The sequence below is a fragment of the Caloenas nicobarica genome, chromosome 6, assembly GCF_036013445.1.
Source record: "Caloenas nicobarica isolate bCalNic1 chromosome 6, bCalNic1.hap1, whole genome shotgun sequence".
Taxonomy (NCBI): Eukaryota; Metazoa; Chordata; class Aves; order Columbiformes; family Columbidae; genus Caloenas; species Caloenas nicobarica.
Window position 1 is genome coordinate 16,281,507 of NC_088250.1, and position 20,457 is coordinate 16,301,963.

A 20,457-nucleotide genomic window follows, 5' to 3' on the forward strand; every position below is an offset into this window, starting at 1 on the left:
CTCTCATTGCTGCAGTAACAATCCTGGAAACACTCAGATCCATTTCAATTTTTTTTTCTTGTTTTGTTTTGTTTTGATGTATAAAGTGTAATCATCCTCAACCTAAGAGCCATCCTGAAATAGAGATTTCAGTGATTAATTCTCCAAGCTCTTATCAGGTGTTTTGTGTTGGCTTTGAAATGTTGAAATTCCGAAGTGTTTGATACCGTGTGCCTGTAAGTCCTAGACAGTCCTCATGTGAAACCTATGGGTACTAATTACCAGCAAAAAGCCATTAATATCAAAAGTGCTTTATTAGCTAGCAATACAGATAGTGCAAGGTTAAACACCGATCACCATTTTACGACTGGGAGTACTGTGGCAACGAGTGACTCTGAAGGGCCTGGTGCTGTGTGAAAGCAAAGCTATGGCAAAGCGGGGACCAGAGCCCAGCTCTTCTTGATGCCATTCCAGGCTTAACTTCGGTCCATTCAAATGTTTTTTGCAGGGTCACTTCTTTCTTTTTGTTGTTTGTGGCATAAAAAGCCGTCAGTCGTGTAAGTCCGGTAGTTGCTTCTGTACAACTAAAGAGTCCTTCTTTTAGTCCTTCTTGCACACCCACGCTGAGCCCGAGTCACGGATCCTGTTTGCAATGTTTCTACAGAAAATGCAACAAAAAAATGACAGATCCAGCGGTACAGATGAGGGGCAGGCGGGGAGGGGCAAAAAGACAGCTCCCAAATATAGAGAAACACTTGTTGACAGATCCTGTTCTCAGCAGTCTTCATGGAAGAGCTTGGATTGAGTAAAACCACCATGCAAGGCATAGACAAAAGGCTCTGTGTTTTGAGACCCTTCATCTCTTTTTTTTTTTTTTCCTAGCTCTGCCCTTTAAGAGACTTAAAGGAGTGGAACACTAAATGGAGGGTAAAACTTTGTATCAAAGGCAAACAGTTAATACAAAATGACAGTGAACTGGTTGAAAAATTGGCCTTTGATTAAAAAAAAGGAAACGATCTGTCAAGTGTGACTTTGAAGAAACAAGGTTTTCTTTCTCCATATTACTTCATTTTATTCCATAGAGTTTGTGTGGGCTAACAAATGAAAATGTTGGTATGAAGGATGCCAAACTTGAACCAAAAACCCGAGGGCTCAGACACAGGCTAAATCACTGCAGCTTGATCGACTGCCACTTACTGGCTGAAACTGTGACAAATGCAGGGTGGTCTGTCCCTCTTTCTCAGAGAAGGCTGTACCCTGTACTTGCTGTGGGTGACGAAGGTGAATATCAGCATGTCCCACTCCTCAGCTGGTGTGTGGGACCCTGCTCATGGGTCTTGCACACTCTCGTGTCTCCTCTGGTTCTCAAACCGAAACTTTTTCTAATGCCTCCAGACAACGATGTTCTTGCCTAGAGAGAAGTTGGTTTTGCCTGATGCAATTAGGCAGCCTCAGACCAAAAAGCAAGACAAGTACTTTAAGCATTGTATATCCAGGGAATACAGGGAAGAATGTCTTTGCATCCTTCTTCATGAGACTGAGAGTCACCTCTCTTTACTTTGTTTCTATCTACATTAATGTAAGTAACTCTAACAACACTGGTAAAAGCTGCCCTTAACTGAAAGGATTATTTTATGTTAACATTTCTCTGCATGCTAGACAAACCCACTGTACAATATACAATTTTGTCTAAATGAACATATTTATTTTGTAGCTTTTTAAATCAGTTTTATTTACAACAGGTCTTAGAGAACAGGTCACACGCAGTAGTTAAGCTCTGGCAGTACTGACATCAGGTCGCTAACACATTTGCAAATTACATTTCTAAGTCATAGAAAATGAAAGAAAAATGACTTTAAAATAACAGATTTATCTTTGAGTATAAGGATCACAGAACACATTTGCAGGTGGCTGTAAAACCCAGCCAAGGGTGCTGCTGGGAGCCCCGGTGCCAGTGGCACACTGAGTGCTGCGGCACGGGGACACAAGCGGTGGCGAATGGTCTGACGCACTCACGGCCACCCAGTTCAGTTGTCTCTGTGATGGGTCTCGAGGCAGCTCCACGCTCTTTAATGGCTCCATTCCTCTTCTCTTTCACTAACTCCTTCTTCTTCCTCTGGAAACGCTGAATCACTCTGACTCTTCAGGTGCTTAATCCCTGAAAATATAGAAGTCATGGTTAAAGTTGTGTTAGCTCGTATCAGACATATTTTTCCTGAAGAAAGAAAGAAACAAAAAACCAAACTAGTGGCAAGTTTTTAAATGCCCGTTCTAACTCTCATTTTCACAAACCTCTTAGTTCGAACAATACCGTGGTGTATTTCCAACAGAAACATTCTCTTCCTTGAACATAGACTCTTAGGAAATTTATCATGTTTTGTTGAAAAAACTGCTGAAAGATACCTTGTAGAACAGAACAGTATTTGCTTCTCTTTTTTCCTTGGTAATCCTTGATCAGATTAGTATTGCCAACCTCAAGCAAGTTAAAAGTTTTGAAGGCTCAGACAGTAGACATGGGAATTATCCTACCAGAATTTCAGCTTGAGCCTTTTTCTGAGACCAATCTGAAGAGATGAAAAACTTGCACATTTTCTCACATGGAGAATGTATTCTGTTGACCTCCAAATACCACCTGAGGCTGGATGACAAGAGTAAATAACTATCATGGGATATTTGGAAGTTTAGGTTTTGGGGAAAGTTGTGAAGTTCATGCGGATGGCTGGTTTAAGCCAGCAAGTGAAATAAGCTCTATGAAAATCAACCAAATTGCAGTTATTTTCCCTGTCCCATGTTCAATACAAGCAAGCAGGCCTTGATGAATGGGGCCTGGTCCCATCTTTTCAGCTCCGCCTTGCTGTGATAGAAGAATTCAAGCCAAAAAGGAAGCAAAAGCAAGCTAAAAAGATGACTGAGCAAAGAGATCAGCAAATCTAAACAGCAAATGCACAAGATTCATTTCTGGGTCCCCTGGTTTTTGACAAAAACACTTGTAGTGGGAACGTAACTGTTAGTCAAAAATGCATGATTTCAACAAAATGTAAGCCTGAAGTAGGTTTTCTGGTGTCATTACTGCCATAACATGGAACATTTTTGGTTTCATTACAGATCATACATAGCTCTACACACCACTTCTAATTGTCAGGAAAAAAAAAAAAATCTTCTTGTCTGTTTCAGTTCCACTGTTTGTTGAGGAGAAGTTGCACCCTGCTTTAGATGATAACCACAGCTGGATAATCAGACACTCCACTGCCATAGCACTGGTAGAGGTATAATTTTCAAAAAGGGGTGCACCCTTAAGGCATATAGGGCAAGATCCAGATTACCTCAAACTGTGAGTAAGAATTGTTGGTGTATGTCCAAGAGTCATGGCCCCAGCATCACTTAACCTGGAGATTCCTACACTTCACTGTTTGTGTCCACATCACTCCAAAATATGGGATAGTTTCTTCCAAATACATCACTTGAACAAAATTTCAACATAAATTATGCCAGTTCAATGAAGTTACAAACAGCTGAAAAAGAGGATCTTACAATGGGTTGTACAAGAAGAGTGCAGCCAGCTCCACTTCCAGCGGGAGCCCATCACTGCTCTGGGCTCTGGGCTCCTCTCTGGGTTTGTTGTTGGTTTTTTTGGTTTGTTTCCACCCCCGCCAGGTGACAGTACTTCATTCCCTGGGAAACTGTTGTTCAGATGTGAAATGAGCAAATAGTTTAATGCTTCCAAGCCACAGTACTTAAAAGTGTGCCCTGCAATAGTCAAACCATTTCCAATTAAGTAACTGTGATGCATGAAGAAACACTGAGGGTGTTCAGCTACCACCAAGCTGGCCTCTGTAGCAACACCCTTTAGTAAGACAAATGCTTTAAATATTATTTCATCTAACTATAGGTTAATGGACATTCAATTCAAAATTATATTATGTTTGTAAAGTTGTCTCTTGTTGTTGACTTTTGGACTTACAGAGCTATTTCTTGCACATTCACAGTACCCATCTAACAGCTACAGTTCAGTACTTAACACAGGAATTGCTAGGAGAAGCCAGAATGCATTGCTTTTTAGAGGGTTTTTTCAAAGATTATAAAGGAAAAGTTATGGACAGAAAAGAAAGCATGTGATATACGGTTAGTATGATGAAGCTTCATTTTTGGTAGAAGTGAAGACTTCTCGCTACATTGCTTAATTGCAATATTCAATGTAAAAATTGCAAGAAATTGAGAGAAATTACATCAATTAGCATTACCCATTGATTTTCATGTAGCAGGCAACTATCAAGCTCATTTAATGATTTTTCATAACCTCCGTTCTACAGCCTGCCTTCACCTTTGCCAGCTATTTAATACCACAGTGTCATTTGAAGTAAAGACTCACAGGGTTTCCTGCACTGACCAATAGTGTACAAGACTCGCTATCGTTATTCGTAAGCCTCAAGATGTTCTGACAGCATCAGGTTGTCAGAATTAATGGACCATACGTGTGGCATTACGAAATAAGGTGCTCAGCTACGTGAAGAAATAACTGCTGTGAATCAATGTGCAGGTAATGAATTTCTTGTCAGTAACACATGAACTTGCGTGACAGAAAAGGCTGGTGCCTTTCCTGGAAAGATACATCTTGTGCACCAAGCATCAGGCTTTCACAGTGGAAAAAAAAGTCTGGGGTAATAAAAATACTTAGTTAAATGATAGCAACTGTACTCTTAGATTAAAAGTGCATCTAGCAACGTAACATTGCAGTAGCCAGCAGTGGCTGCTGAGGGTGTTGAGAAGGTGCTGTAGCCAGGCATGCCCAGGAGCACACCAGCATATTTGTCCACAGCTCCTGCTGAGCCAAAACAATGCAAGAACCTTTGCTGTGGCTCTCGAGTGTCACTCCAGCAGTGTTGTTCAAACTGTGTGCCCTGCCCTTTGTCAGTACGAGGCAAATGATAAGCAGGTAGTGAGCTGGAGCTCAATCCACAGAGATATTTTTTCCTAAATTGAATCTATTAATACCCAGTATCTTTGTTTAGCAATATCTAAACTGTTTGCTGAAAGGTCACATTCTGGTGAAAATTTACTACTCAGGTCACCCCAACCCATTTAACAACTGCTACTATGGTAACATTAATTTATTAGAAAGGATATTCCCTTCTCATCTTTTCAATCTTCATATGCCGGTAACAAAGCTCATGCCCCCCAGGTTTCTCAAATAGTAATCAAGAGGCACCAGAAAGCTGCCGTTTTGGCTTTGTTTTTATCAATTGATGAAAAATGCTAGTAAAGATGAGCAACAAATACGGACTCTAAGCTTTTACTCATAGGTAAAAAACAAAAAAGCCAAGATATTTGAAGGGATATATGGGGATATTTTAGAAGATATTTTTTGTGCATACAGCAGATCTAAGTTAGAAACATCAAGTTACTAATTCCGTGTTAAACTACAGAAGCTTCATAATGTCAGTTACGAATAGGGAGGACTGCAAATGCTGATCCAGGAGTCACCTTATCTTATCAGTGTCCCCTATTCCAGGCAGTGGGTAACTCTGAATGTGGGGGCACTCTCGCCCTCCTGCAGCATGGTGCCTGCACCCTCCTGACGCAGTTCGGCTCCCCTCCCAGCCCTGTCCCCAGCACGGTGCCCTGCTCTGCTGTCTCCGTGTGCGCGGGGGTCACAGGGTCCCAGCTGTCCCCCAGCTCCCAACCTGACTGCGGTTCCACAGCCTCAGGCCCTGGCTGGGGCTTTGCCCTTCGCCAAAACCCCTCCCGGTCCAAGGGCTGCCCCTTCCCACCACTGCCTGGCAGCGATTTCATACCCACAGCGTGTCCAAACCCACTCATGTTCTGCCTGAAAACAAAGCCTGTCTGATCACTGCCTCCCAGTTTCTTTTTCCCTTCCCGCTCCCCCCTCCTTTTTTGTTTCTAACGCCAGCAGGACAAGAATTGTTTTTCCTCCAAGGGCTCATATTTCACTGCAGGTAATTTAATCCAATTAATGCTGATGAAGAAACCCTTAATGCCAAGCCATATTCAGCAGCCATGCACTAATACACTTTGAACTGGCAATTCTTTTCAGATGAAGTCACTGCATCAAAGCATATTTCTAGATTACTTATAAATTATGAGTGCAAATGGGACAACTTTCTGGCATTTTTTCCGACACATAATAACATCTATGCTGTTGAATCAACAGCTGTCTTTTTCCTTCTCTCCATCTGAACAAAGCACCACATTAGAAGGCTAAGCAGTGTCACAAGATATGGAATAACCAAGTGTTTCTGAACTAAATATGTCCTGGAAAAAAAAATAAATTTATTTGAGTAATTAAGGCAGCTCCCCATCCTACTTAACACTTCTTCCTGCACCCTGCTTCACTGCCCAAGGACCGGTGTTGACATTTACCAAACTCAGGACTGAAGTCTGGTTGGCAATTTGAATTCCCTAAAGTTTGAAGGTTATTTAGTTTAATGCCTTGGAGCTGATCCTCTCTATCAAACACATGTTTCCAGATTTTGAGAAAACAGTGGAAGGCAAAGCTGAGCCACAGACAAAGCAGCCTGATTTTCAGAGTTTCAGAACTAAAATGGCTTTGAAATTATCAAGCAAACAAACCTGGCCAAAGAGGATAAGAGCCAAATAAAAATGTCTACTTTATGCCAATCCTAAATGAAATATGTTCTAGTTCCTTCATCAAAAATGAGAATATCAAACCAAAAATCATGTATTCACACTACTAAACAGGAAAAATAACTTTTTATTGGAACATTTTGTTTAGAATTTACCAGTCAAATATGTTTTGACTTCTCTGAAACACCTTTCTCTTTTTTTTTTTCCCCAACTGAAATAAATTTTTGACTTTTATGAAAAACAAACCAAACTACAACAAAAAACCCAAACCCAACCGACCAAACAAAAACCCCACAACCAACCAACCAACCAACACAAACAACAACAACAGGAAAAAACCGCCAAAAGTAACATCATGAACCACAGGTTTTTGGCTAAGTTGGTTGCAGTGGGAAGCAGCTGTGAAGCTGACAGAGCCCAGAACAGCTGGCAGGTCTTCAGGAGCAGCCTTCACCAAGCACAGGAGTGGCCCACGCTGACACAGGAGAACAAGCTGCTGTATCAGAAGACTGGCTAAGCAGGGACTCCATGACTGAGCTCCAATGCCAAAAAGGTGATGCATACAGTGAAAGAAAGTCAAGGTAAAAATGAGGAATAGAGAAAAAAATACAGGCCCACAATGTGCAGATGATGTTAGGAAAGCTCAAGCTTAGTTTGAGTTGAAACTAGCAGAATGTGTCAGGGGCTGCAGGAAGAGTTTCTTCCCCTACCTTCACTTTGACCTTCTTGATCAAAAATTCAGTTGTTTGGCCAGGAAAAAATAATTCTTACTATGTAATTTTTCACTTTAAACAGCTGAAATACAGAAGGGTATATACTCCATGTAAAAGCAGGACAGTGAACCAGTAAGGAAAATGCTATCATTTCCCAAATGCCTATTTTGAGCTTTCTTATTTCCTCTTTGTATAAATGACCTGCTATCTATCTCCCTCATCTGTACCATCAGTTCTTGAAACCTTTAATCCATTTTTCCTTAATTAATTGGTTTAGATAAGCTCTCCTTGCATGCAAGTCAGAGTTCAGTCCATAAGCTTTTGTTAGCAACTCCTTAAAAAACATTAACTCCACCCTTAACCCTATTGTCTACCCAGCTGCTGCCAAACTCTTCTCCTTCTACCACCCAGCTCACCAAAAACAATGCCCTCTTGAGTTCCTTCCCCTGAGTCCCTCCAAGAATTTTCAGATTAATGGTCACTATTTATGCTTTCAAGGAAAATTAAGTTTCTTTGCATATAATGAGCCCCACCCACTTTCATCTCATCTTGGGAACAGATACAGCTCCATTTGCTGGGCTTTCAAATGAGCATTTCCATCCTTTCTCCCACATTGTGCTGAGTTCTGGAGAGATACACCTATCAGCCTCCACAGCTACTTCCAAATCCTCCTCAAAACTCTCAGTTATGGAATTTGAGACACAACGTGAGGTTGTGCTGAGAGCCAGTTTCATCCCTCCCTGGCACTGTCTCCATTCCTGGGCTGGATCAGTAACCCCCAGCTGGGAGTTCCCTGGCGAAACAACCAATCTCTGTTAAATGTTAGAACAAGGTTTAACACAGGATAGTGCTGATCCCTGGTGAGGGCTTCTGGGTGCGATCGTAACATCAATATAGCATGGCAAGACCTGTGGCATACAGTGATCAGTAGGGGATTACTGAGTGTGAACCGAGAGCCAGACCATGACTAGTATTTGTGTGCAAATAGAAAATGTGTTTTACATACCTTTCCTTGTGCTTCTTCATTCCCACTTGCAAGAACGACTTCATTCTGCCAGCCTGGCAGCAATTATTTCACCTGCTGATGCTCATGTTCATGAATCACAGCAGATCACCTGTGGTTGGAGGCTACTGGCCCTGCTGCGAAGCAGAGCCAGCACAAGAGCAGCAGCCCAACCTGGCTGAGAGTGGCAGCCCCGGTGTGTCCCAAGGCAGCCACTCTCTTGGGTGGCCCCTGAGCCACCAGTGGTCCAAAGAACATCAAAAAGTCATCTGTGAAGTGACAGCAATAAAACACACGGACCCTGACAATTCCCATGCATGTGAGTGAGCGAAAAGAAAAACATGAGGGAGAGAAGACAAAGTGAAAGTAAATAGAAGTGGAAAATTTTGCTTTATAAATGTGGGCAACTGTGAACAGTCTGTTTGCTGCAGTGTTTGGAAGTCTCCTAAAAGTTAAGTTGTTCTTTTTTTGAGAAAGACTGAAAGATGCTTCTCTGTAGAATTATCTCAAAGGACTCTCAACTCTACTTGTGCCTGTAAACTTTTGTTAACCAAGGTTTCATGGCACAGCAGTACTAATCCCTTGACATGCAAAGGTCTGGCCTTACTCCTGTGGTTAATGAGTCTGAACACAACCAGGTCCTCTGTTATTACACAGGGCTTGGTCCTCCAGAAGTTAATGAGACTTTCCCTTACTGTTTTAAAAGAAAGAAGGGTCAGCTTTTGTAGTTTATCTTCATTTTCATTTATAAAGAAGAAATAACTTCAAAGAGCTACTGTTTATTTACAATGAATGTATATAAAATAATAATAAAAAAAAAAGTTCTATGTGGCTTTAAAGTTTGAAGTGTGAGATAAACGAATTGACACAGAAAACCAGCACACTAAGTATTATCGAACTCCTGTCCTGATTACCCAAGGGAAAGCAAAATCAGGCTGTCACTCTGTCCCTTACAGCTGATGAAGTCTTCAAAGGCCAGCACACATGGTGGGCCTTCAGCATTTAGAATAAAAAGAGTCTGAAACACCAGTGTGTCGGTTTAAAAGTACATTGGCATTTTAGCAAACTATAAATCAGCAAGATAATGTTGTGTGATACATTATTTTATACCTAAGATCAGGTTGAGGAGGAGAAAAAAATTTTCATGTGTCCGTTCTGATTATGAGACCAAGATATTATTCAGTCATGCAATTTCATCTACTTTTTTGTTGTTGTTCTCCAATGTGCATCTGTTTTACAAGTGCTGATGACCGAATCAAAACAAATGATCTGAAGCACTGGCAAATATGATGGGTTTATAAAGGTCACATGTGTGATCTGGAGCAGATCAGATCATTAGCCTATGCGGGAGGTCGCCCTGGCCTCATAAATGTTTGTGAATGATCATTTGGCTCCCAAGCAACAAGGACTGATTTCCCAACTGCCTGCTGGTTGTTACTAACTCTTAGCTCCAGCCATACAATACTCAATCCACATGGTGAGCCTTTTAAATGACAAATTTTAGGCCTCGTGCTACTTTCTCCACAGTTAAAAGGCTCAGTGCTAAACTATCACAATGAAGACTGTATGAGAGCAGCGAAATCCATGTTGCAAATATCTGGCTGCTTTCCATTTTGTTCTCTCACACAGTACTTCCACCCCCTTTTACCTCTCAGAATTTGCCTGAAGCAGCCATGGCTCCAGAAGACCAGTGCAGAAGAGCTGCTCCAGCACAGAGAGGTTGTTCTCCATGGGCCGCCAGAACATGCAACCAGAGACAGTGGCCAGCTTCGCTGTGACTGAAGGGACCGCATCTCCCACTTACAGTAGCCAAAGGAGTAGACAGAGAAGCTTTTGTCACCCCAGGCAACTTGCGCTAGCATGTAAACATGTCATCTGGCTGGTTCCTTCCTTCCCTCGCTAGCTCTCAGACGTCAGAGAAGTCAGCCAGTCTTCAGAGGTCAAACGCACAGCAGAAGCCCCCGTAGTGAGCTAAGTGGGCGTTTCAGCCCGTAACAATCTCAGTCCAACACTAATTCACCCTTTGGAAAGCCAGAAAACATTTCTCAGCTGATCCTGTGGAGGATGGCTCTTGGCCAAATATGTCAACAACAGCTTGAGCAGAAAAACCTGTGGAGATGACTTCCACATTGGTGATGCTGGTGGACAGCACTGCAGGGCTCTCCTCCTGCTCGGCTCCCTGTGCTGGGCTGGCTGGGCAGCTGCAGGTGCAACCAGGAGAGGATCTAAGCTTTTCAGCTGTTGTTTTTTCATCCTAGTTTTTCATAGTTCAGAGATGGGCTCAGAGCTGTTGATAAGTGTGTTTGAATTCAACCAACACAGGCACATCTTCAAGGGTGCTGTGCTCTGACAGGTCCTGAGAAGCTGCTCAATGGTGAGAATCATCCCTCAGAAAGCAGCTGTCTGGATGCCAAGTTTTACCGGGCAATATGTTTATTTGCTGGAATTGCTAAACCCTCACTTTTAACACCAGCACCATTTGCAGCTAGGCGGCCATCTGTCCGACAGTAGATCAAAATCACAGGACTGGCAGAATTGTTCCCTTATAACAAAGGATTACAGGTATTCCATCAAATATAGGACCACATTTTCAAACCTGAATCAGCTGCTCTATAATAACAGAAGCTCTGCTAATACCAAGAAAATATGTATTAGAACTCACTGGCCTTAAAAGTTTATGACTAACATTTTCTAAGCATGGCTTCTTTAAATTAAAAGATCATACATTTCCCAGGCAACTTCTGTCATTCTTATAATTCAGCACATGCTACTCTAGTGTAGCTTATCTTTCTAGTTTGAGACACTCTGTAGGCTGACTAACTTAAAATAAACTGTGAGGGAGAAAGCAGGAAATAGATTTTGCAGCTAGAAAATCACCTGGGAAAGCTGATGCTCAGGACAATGTGAAACTACACTCAGTATTTCAACTGCAGCATGTAAGTCTGGTTAGGGGTAGAGACAAGACAATTGTTAGTCAGATAGTCTGCTATGTACAAAATAAAACAATGTTATCATCCTACCTGCCATAAGTAAAGGAAGGGAAAGGCTAAGGACAATTAGATAAACCTTAACTTTCATAAGAAGTCATGACTTCTGTATTCTAAAATATATGCCATCATTCAACACAAATTATGGATCAAGCATAGAATTAGGTTGAAGGGTGTGCTTTATGCCAGAGATTCAATTATATAAAAACAATGGTTCTTTCCTAACCTTAAGATGAATAAGCATATACAAAAGTAATCCTCCTCTTGCTTCTAGGAACAAGTGCTTTGTTCACAGATACTATTCCTTTTGCTGAGGAAAAAAAAAAAAAAAAAAGGAGTTCTGCCACCAATATGTTAATATATTAAAAGGTGATTTATATGTGAGAAAGAAAATTGAGTCTCATACCAATTTAATTTCCTGGAATCTGTTACTGCCAATAATGGCAACCAAGAACATTTTCTTTTTTTTTTTTTTAAATTTTTCCTTCACCGGTTCTTAATGGGAAATCTCCAACCCACTCCCCTGGCCACTTCTCTTACTTCAAGCACAGTTATTCAAGCCTTTATCATTTCTAATAAGGGGGTATAGGTACTTCTGCAATATTGAACGCCATGGCAGGCTTGAGGAGATACAAAACATGTAAGACCCCATCCAGATTGGATGTACCAGGTATTTGACAGCTGTGATTGGATTGTGATACGAGGGCCAGCAGTTAAATCTAGGTCCAATCACAGGTCATATGTAGACAGAATCTGGACTCAGATTTCACCAAGGTTTTAATTATGGCCTCTTTAGCTAGAGTATGTAATTGGAAATGCTCATCCTTAGTTACACAAGGCCAGTGCCACTGCAGTCTCACTAGCTTTGGCCATGCTGCCTGGCAAACATTTTTCCTCAATGCAGAATTAATCGTCAAACATCAGGGAGGTTTTGTTTTGGCTTTAAGTGCAAAAATATGTGATTCCCCTCATTATAATTATGATAAACCATGTAAAAAGGTAACATGGTCAAAGCCATCCTTGCTTTACCTCTGCTTCCTAGGTCTTTATTTCCCTTGTTTTCCACTTGCTGCTGTGGCAACTTAAGAACCATCCCTGCGGGATGTCCCAGAGCAGCCTGGGTTTGTAGCCAAGCACAGATGCCCACCTGTCTTTAGGTACTTTAACAATGAACACACTTGCCTGTGATTCCTTATACGCTCAGCAGAGAGAGACTTCCAGGGCTTGATTCTTCACTTGGCAGCCTAAAACAAGCCCAGAGTAACTCCATGCCTGACTTGGTTTAAGCAAAATGGATTCAGGCAGAGCATTTATAAAAATGACAGTGGCAAACTTCAATAGCTGAATATTCCCACTTGCTTGGAGTCTTACAATTTTTGTTTTCTTGTGATTAGTAAAAAACCTGAAATTTCACAATTTCCTTTGAGGGAAAAAAAGAAGAAAAAACATTTCACTAAAACATTTAATATTAGCAGTACCAAAACATTTAGTTTTGCCTAGTATGTTAAACATAAAAATCTAGACAAGCCATAGGAAAATGAATTAAATTTTTATACAAGTTCAAAACACAAAGGAAATAAAGTTTTTTGTATTCAAAACCTTACTGAAAATGCTTTACGAAACATTTTCATCTGCACAACTTCACAAGCCATTTCTGAGCAGCTGTATTTCAGTTTTCTTCAGTCATTCTTATCTAACTTCGACATTAATGGACAGCATTATCCAGCTGCTCTCTTTTTCCTGGACAAATGCACTGTGGCTCTACTTCTTAATATTTTGGCTGACATGGGGATTTTTCTGAGGTCATGAAACCTAAACAGATGACAAAAAAACTTACTGCCACATCCTGAAGGGAGAGAAACCTTGACAGAGGAGGAGAGGCTGTAATACTGAGAAGCAGAAGCCTGAGTACCTGGTGGAGTGGACGAGTCCTGCGTGTAAGGACTGAGCAGCATTTGCTGTTTCACAGCTGCTTCTGTTCCCCTCCAGGCCTGGCATGGTACCCTGAGTGCTCTGTTCAGTTTATATTGTGGATCCATAGTTTCTATTTTTGTTATTATTTTTGTGGCTATTTTTGTGGCTTACTGTGGTCTGGGGCAGATACAGCATAATGTTTGTTAATGGCAGATTTAAATCTCTTGCTGAATACTCTGTGCAGCCTGAGATTTTTAGGGTGCAGATGAAAAGCTTTCCAGTGAGTTGTACTTTTCAAAATGAAGACAGGAGCAAAATCTTTCCTGGTCAGCCAAAAATCCAAGGCGGTGTTTCTCTGTTGTACTTCCATGTGCTATGTGGCTTTCACGTTTAATTAATCCAGTCTGTTTGGTTTCTGTCAGAAGTCTATAAGCTTCTCTGTTAATTTGCTGATGAATCCCCTACTGAGTTATAATTATAATCCTCATTGTGATCCTTCTCATGATGACAAAAGAGATAAGATTTTGGCATCAGCATAACCTGACATCAGTAATATTGTAAATGTTAGAATGATCCCTTATTTTCTTTTAAGCATTTCATAAACCTTCAAAATTACAAAAACATTGTGATGATTAAACAGGTGATTGGTAGGCTAGTGTTTACATTAGATGATCCCCATCGCAGTTGCTTCATGGGTGGCATATGAATAGCAGGCAATTACCATTTTCTTCGTATTACTGGTACTCTAGCTTTAGTTCTTATATCCAAGCAGGAATGTGTCAGGAAGAATAAGCCTTTTCAGTTTTCACCACCTCATTTCCTGTGAGCTGCTGAGATCACCTCAAGCAGCTGAGATCCATTTCAGCAGAGTGAAGCGGAAGATGGCTTGGATCCTTCCTCTCTGCATCTGCAGCAGGGATTTCACCCTAACCAAAGCCAAGGCTGCAATATCAGTGATGAATTGAGGCAGCCTCACTGCCTAGGAGCACTGGAGTATTTCTGGAAAGCCAGTCCCGTGGGGGACTTGCAGCCTGCCCTAATCCTAATTTTTGATTCTGAGATATTTTCACCGAAAACACAGCATCGCCCAGGCAAACTGACATTTAAAGAGCTCTTTTACAGAAGTAGGGAATGTAATACCATAAAATGTCACCTGTCAGACTAAGAGGTGAAGTTCTCGTATGGACAGCTGCAGGATGAAGCTTTTACTGTGCTTGTCATCGCCATGATACGGAAGGTTTATGTTACCTAAATGGTAAGTAAAACAGCTATTGAATCACAGAATTACTGAGGCTGGATCGTACCTCCAGTGACTGACCTGCCAGCAGGTGCTGATGGCCTGCTAGCTGGGGCTTCTACTGGAAAGTCCACCCCAATGCAAGCTGATGCCTCCAACCCTTAAAAGTTGGATGACAATTTGTTATGTCCCGCTACTGTAACCAGCAGGAAGGGGAGGAAGCGGGGAGCCCTATAGTCTGCAGCAGGGACCCATAGTCCCAACCAGGGGCTGAACTCTGCCCACCACGCTTGCTGGTCAGGTGGGAGTGGGAAGGAGGGATCCTGCTCCCTGGCATCTGGAAAAACAAAGTGACCCCTTAGCATGCAACACCAAATCAGAGACATCTGGTGGAAAATGGTTCTCCAGAACTGCTCAGCACAGCAACTTCAACAGGAGACAGTGATTTATAGTGTTTTGCACAAAAATATAGGTGGATTTCCCCACTCCTAAGAAAACCAAAAAAAATTGCAAAAAAAGTTGTACATGATGCTTATGCACAAACAGGCTGCTTCTCTGTTATGCAAATTCAGCAAACCCTAAGTACTAGCTTTTTGGAAGGAAGAAAAGATAAGGTGAAAACAGTGAAAGGTTTGTTTTGATATCCTTGGTAATGTTTTAAATTTGTAATGATTTCATTTTAACTCACTAAGCTTACTGTCAACTGAAAACCCACCAAATTCTTATATTGAAGTATTTTTTTGATTGCTGGCAAATTAAACCCCAATATTAAGAGATCAGTTATTCCACATAAAATGTAGTCACCACAAACTATTTGCATCACAGTAGATACAACTGATCTCACTTTGCAGTTGCCATGGGCAGCAAAACATCAGGGGCAAAATCTTTAGTGGCTCTTTATTGCGTGAGTGACTTGAGCTTGCAAGAAACCCACCTCTTCACTTTGCCTAAGGCATCAAAATACCCCAGAGCCAGCAACCACTACAACCAGAATGTAATTACACCATGGAAGCACACTATCTGGCACTCATATGAACAGTCAGAGCCTGAAAACAATTTTTCTGGCAAGCCCATACAGTAATCTAGGAGAAAGAATATCAGTTTAATCAGCTTCATTATGGAAAATATAGACAAAATACAGAAAAGGTATACTCTTCTCTAAAGGCTTAAACACATTCGTATCAGAGTTATAGATTTTGTAAAAATGAGTTTTAACACTATTCTTACTTCAATCTTGCTAGGAGTGAGTTTTAAGAAAAGCCATGCTCTAACCTCTCCAAGGATTTGGGAAAAACGGATGGCATGCAGGTGAAATGTAGTAACAACCTAACAGATTTTAGCTGGAAATTATAAATTGCAGCCCAACTGTAATATAATTCCACTCCTCCTCTTATAACCTTTCTTGCCTGTTTCCAAAAACTTTCAACATGCTTATTTAGAAAAAAACATTTAGGAATTCACCAGAACTAGCGGTAAGGAGCTACACCTACATGTCACCAGGGGGAGCTTGCATGCCAAAAAGTCCATTAGCATTTTTTTAATAACTGAGTGTAATGCCTCAAACTAGACACAATTACAGCTAAGCTGGGTAGATGTGGGGGGGTTTCCTATGCCTTATCAGCTGCCCTCCAAGTACAACTGCACGTTTCGTGTGTCATGTCCCTGTTGCACAGAGAGATGCCACTGCAGGGAGTAGCCCACGAAACTGTGCTGTTTTCAGCATTTACCAGCCACCCGTTTCCATGTACTCCTTGCTGTGTGTGCAACAAATGCAGTAAAGGTGCACCCCAAGTTGAAAGCAAACATTTTTTGTTTCTTTTTTTTGCATCTGAGTGGTCATTAGATCCCACAATTCCTTTAAATGTACTCTTAAAATGAGTTACTCTGTAGATTGTTTGGAGCCTGCTGACAGTCTTCTCTGGCTATAAGAGACCTGTGGAATAACACTGGTTCGCAGGTTGGGTGAGCACTGGAAAGCATGAAAAATTCTCCCACTGTTGCAAGAAAAATTAGCAGCTAGAGCAGATGAGATCTGTTTAAACAACATCCTCTGGCCCATGCAGCCCACAGGAAAATGAATCCTTTTTCAGATCCATATGCTTGCTGCAGTATTTCCTGTGTTTTTCTGGTCACATTCACACACATAATTCATGCGAGTGTTCAGTTCTAGCTGCAGGCCTGAAAGGATGTGGTTGAAATCTTCAGGCTGCTCATGTTCTTGTCTCCATGCCAAAGCTCTGGTGGATGGTTTTGGGAACTCTGTGTTCCTGCTAAACTGGGCAAAGTTGCATCCCAAGGGGTCGAGGAAGGGAGAAATTATGGAGGGGAGGAGAACCACATGGCCTTCTTTAAAAAAGTTTTGCTTTTCAATAAATTCAGACTAATAGGCACCCACTTCAAAAAAAAAAAAAAATCAAATCATAAAAAAATCAGACAACATCCCAACACAGATGGTCTCTAAGAGTCAGAAGCAAGTTTTCTCTTAGCCTTGTTTTGGTCTAACCACAGAAATAAGGCCCATGTTTTTCAGAGAGAGAGATATCACAAAGCTAACATAGTCCTTTGATATTTACTTGGGTCAGAGTGAAACCTGATGATAGAAAGCAAAATAACTTCTGTCAAGGTACTGTCCCTGGAAGGGCAGCTTGTGGGCAGGAGCTGCTTTCGAGGAAATCGTTGTGTTTTCCAGGTCTCCCAGCCCTGATCCCAGGAGAAGTGAGTGGGGGCGGTGGGAGCTGTGAGCCTGCACCTCCCTACACCTGCTCGCAAGGGCCAGCACGGCTGATGGAGTCTCGGCTGGACGGTCGTGGGATGATTTTGCTGCACCAGTCACTGCTCAATGCACAGTGGTGCATTCACACTGTACACATTCACTATGAACCTTGGGTTTGCCTGTAGCTTGTCATGCCGTCTTTTGACAGCTTTGCTTTTTGAAGGTAGAGATTTTTGTAAGTGAAATCTGACTTCATGGAGAGGAGACACTAATGGACATGGAAGAACTGTAGAAATACACAGTTAGATACAAAGGCAGGGAAGGCTTTACTTTTAAGGGTAAATTAGATGAGACGTGAGCCTGCATACTATGGAGGCTTTTTGGAAAAATGTGACTTAGAGAGGTACCTCTATAGTTATACCTGTGTACCTGTCATTACACTGTACCTATCTCTATCTTGAGAAGACCCCAAATACAGACTGAGGGAGTTTCCCCCTGCCTCCCCACGTGCCAGATCCCTGGGGGTCCGTAGGAGGAGTGTGCTGTCCCCAGCAGGGCTGGTGGGTGGCACAGAGCCAAGGAGGGGTGAGGAACTGACAAATACACTCACCCCTGCTGCACGCAGGATCCTGCAGCTCCTGTCCAGGAGCCCAGGAGATGTCAAAGGCTGAACAGGAGCAGCAGTGGGAGTAGGCAGAGCCCGCTCCCGTGTCATCTAGGCTTCCATTTGGTCATCTTGCTTGGGATCAAATTCAGGATTTTAAATGCTTGAGAAGAAACAAAGGGGCAATTACTATTTTTTAAAATAGGACTTGCTGGAGTCAGTGCCTGCCATGTGGCTCGGTTGTTAACCTCCAGCGTAGAACACGCAGCTAAAGCCAGGAAATAAAATTTAATACCCTGCCAAATGACTGGCTTCATAAGAACCTCACATCTTCTCCTACAAAAATATTATCTTTTCTTCAAAAGATGTTTCAATTCAGAGCACACCACTGCCAAAATCCTTGGAATTTCACTATAAATATGTCCTATGATATAAAGCAAACAGAACAACACATGCTGCCCTTCCTGGGCTTTCTACTTTATATTTTAAAATAAGTACTAAGTCTCCCACATTCTCCTTCTAGAATATTTTATGGTGTTATCTTTTAAAGGGTTGACTTTTTAATGCCATCTGTTACTGCTTAGAAGCAATTAATAATACTATGATGTTTACACTGCTCTATATTTAGTACAACAATGCTTAATTACACTTTTCAAGTCATAAATGCTGTTTCACAGACATTTGTAAGCTTATCCTTGTGTCATAAAAATAAAGTCATACCCTTAAAAAGAAGGCAGTTTAGTATTCACTGCATGAAGCTTAGAAAGAACTATCAGATATGTGGACCTCATGCTGAACCAAATGAAGTCAGTGGAAATACTCCCCTAGACCTTGGCCCATGTTGGATCAGGCCTTTAAACCACACGTCGTAATTTAGAGACCCCTATTAGTGCTCAGCACGGTCTTTTCTTTTTGACACGCCAGGTAATAGTGGCAGATGACAAGTTATAACACAAACATCCCAGTTTTGCTGTAGAGCAGATGTCAAGCTTAATCTTGACTGAACACCTCAGTGTCTCTAACGGCACTGTGGTATTTATTGCAGCCAAGGCCAGAGCCATTTTGAAGCAGAAGCCGCCAGCTGTGTGAAATGAAACGTATTCAAAGCTGCCAACAGTAAGAAATTAAATACAGACTGCGATGGTGTCTGCCAACTTTCTGGGCAGTAGCAGAATGGTGGCAGCCAACTGAACTTGAGATGGCAGCAATCTAATGTATCCCATTCACCAACTCAGTGATTCACTAATTAATTTAGCTCTTTTTAAAAAAAAATTATATCTACTGTCATCATACTACTGTACAAGTCTGAGGAAGAAGAAAGGAAGCTAGAAAGAGTGAGAAAAAGAGACCCAGCACTGGAAAGTAACATCTTGAAAAAGAACAGTACCATAGGCAGGAAATCTGACCATACGACATTCAGTGGTGTGATTGCATTGAGGTGCAATCTGACTAAGATCTGGGTAAGAATGGTGTATAAATGAAGAGCTAGTTTTGAAACCAAAGCCTCACCTTTCTTTTGTGACCTTTCTTTTGTGACCTGATTAGGCAAAAGGTAAAAATGTAATGATACAAGACTGCAGCCTGAATTTTCTTCAGGAGGTCCTGGCAGCTGTGGGACTTCCACTCCTGAAACTAAATGCACTGAGGGTGCTTTGTCACATCACAGCACATGAACAAACAAGAGCAGCACACATGAATAATGAGGCAGAGCTTTGTCTTCTTTTACCCAAGAAACAACATATTGAGACAGATCTTCTACCTAAAAGTAATGGATTGAAGAACGGGTGTCACGAGGCTAAAGAAAAGCTGCTGCTCTAGGAACACCACAGCTCTGCTGAGCGACTAGAGGAGGACTTTGCTCTGACCTCGGGGATTGCTTCATTTACTGGATGGTGCCTGCTTTTGTGGAACAGTCCTAACCATCCCCCCAGGATTTATCACAGCCCTTTAGCTCACTGGAAAAACAAGGAGATCTGAAATGCACATTCGGGACTGAGAGGACAGTTAAAAACCATCTCCTCTAGTTCTAGTCTTGTGGCTCATGTACAATACAATCATGATAAAAAAATGGTAGGTGTTTTGTCATCACTGGAGAGACTGGGAAAATGTAATATCCTGAGCCAAAGTGACTTACCCACACCAGAAAAGTCTGACTGAGCAGCAGCTCAGTCTGTGAATTTTGACAAACCTGGGCTGGATGTTCAGAAAAGTATGTAAGATGTGTTATATTATGGCTAATATTAATTACCTAAAAATTAAATTTAAGCCAGTGCATGATCAGAAAGACAGAGTATTTTTCTTTCTAGTGTAATATGATGTTTCTTGTTCTTACACTGATGTATTTAGTTAATGCTAGAAGCTTTTCACAGTGTTTGCCACATAGGTGGGCAGCCTATAAAATGATACCAAGATTCTGTAGTCACTGTTTAAGACTTACCGACTTCATTCCTCTGCCACTTGACGTAAATTTAGCCTGAGATTTTTGTTCCACGATGATTCTCATGGGCTCCAAAGTCAGTACTTACCATGCTAACAATAATCCTTTATGTCTCTAGGCTCTATCCACATTCCTTGTTAACCTTCAGTCACAAAGTAATGAGATGCACAAGACATCATCAAGCTGGCCTAAGGGGTTACAAATTTGGATGATGGCCACATACTATACTAATTGCTTCTAATAAATTACATATTTCAGGAGGGACAT

The 20,457-nt window shown here is 41.6% G+C and overlaps 1 protein-coding gene across 3 annotated transcripts in view; it reads right to left on the reverse strand.

The window, feature by feature from the left end:
* Positions 1 to 337: 337 nt before the first annotated feature.
* Positions 338 to 20,457, reverse strand: part of PPP1R1C (protein phosphatase 1 regulatory inhibitor subunit 1C) — a 52,794-nt gene continuing 32,674 nt past the window's right edge. For all 3 annotated transcript variants that reach the window (XM_065637880.1, XM_065637882.1, XM_065637881.1), the window contains one exon: positions 338 to 2,137. In XM_065637880.1, the coding sequence (XP_065493952.1) occupies positions 2,049 to 2,137 (89 nt within the window). In that variant the 3' untranslated portion in view covers positions 338 to 2,048. The remainder of the gene's footprint in view (positions 2,138 to 20,457) is intronic.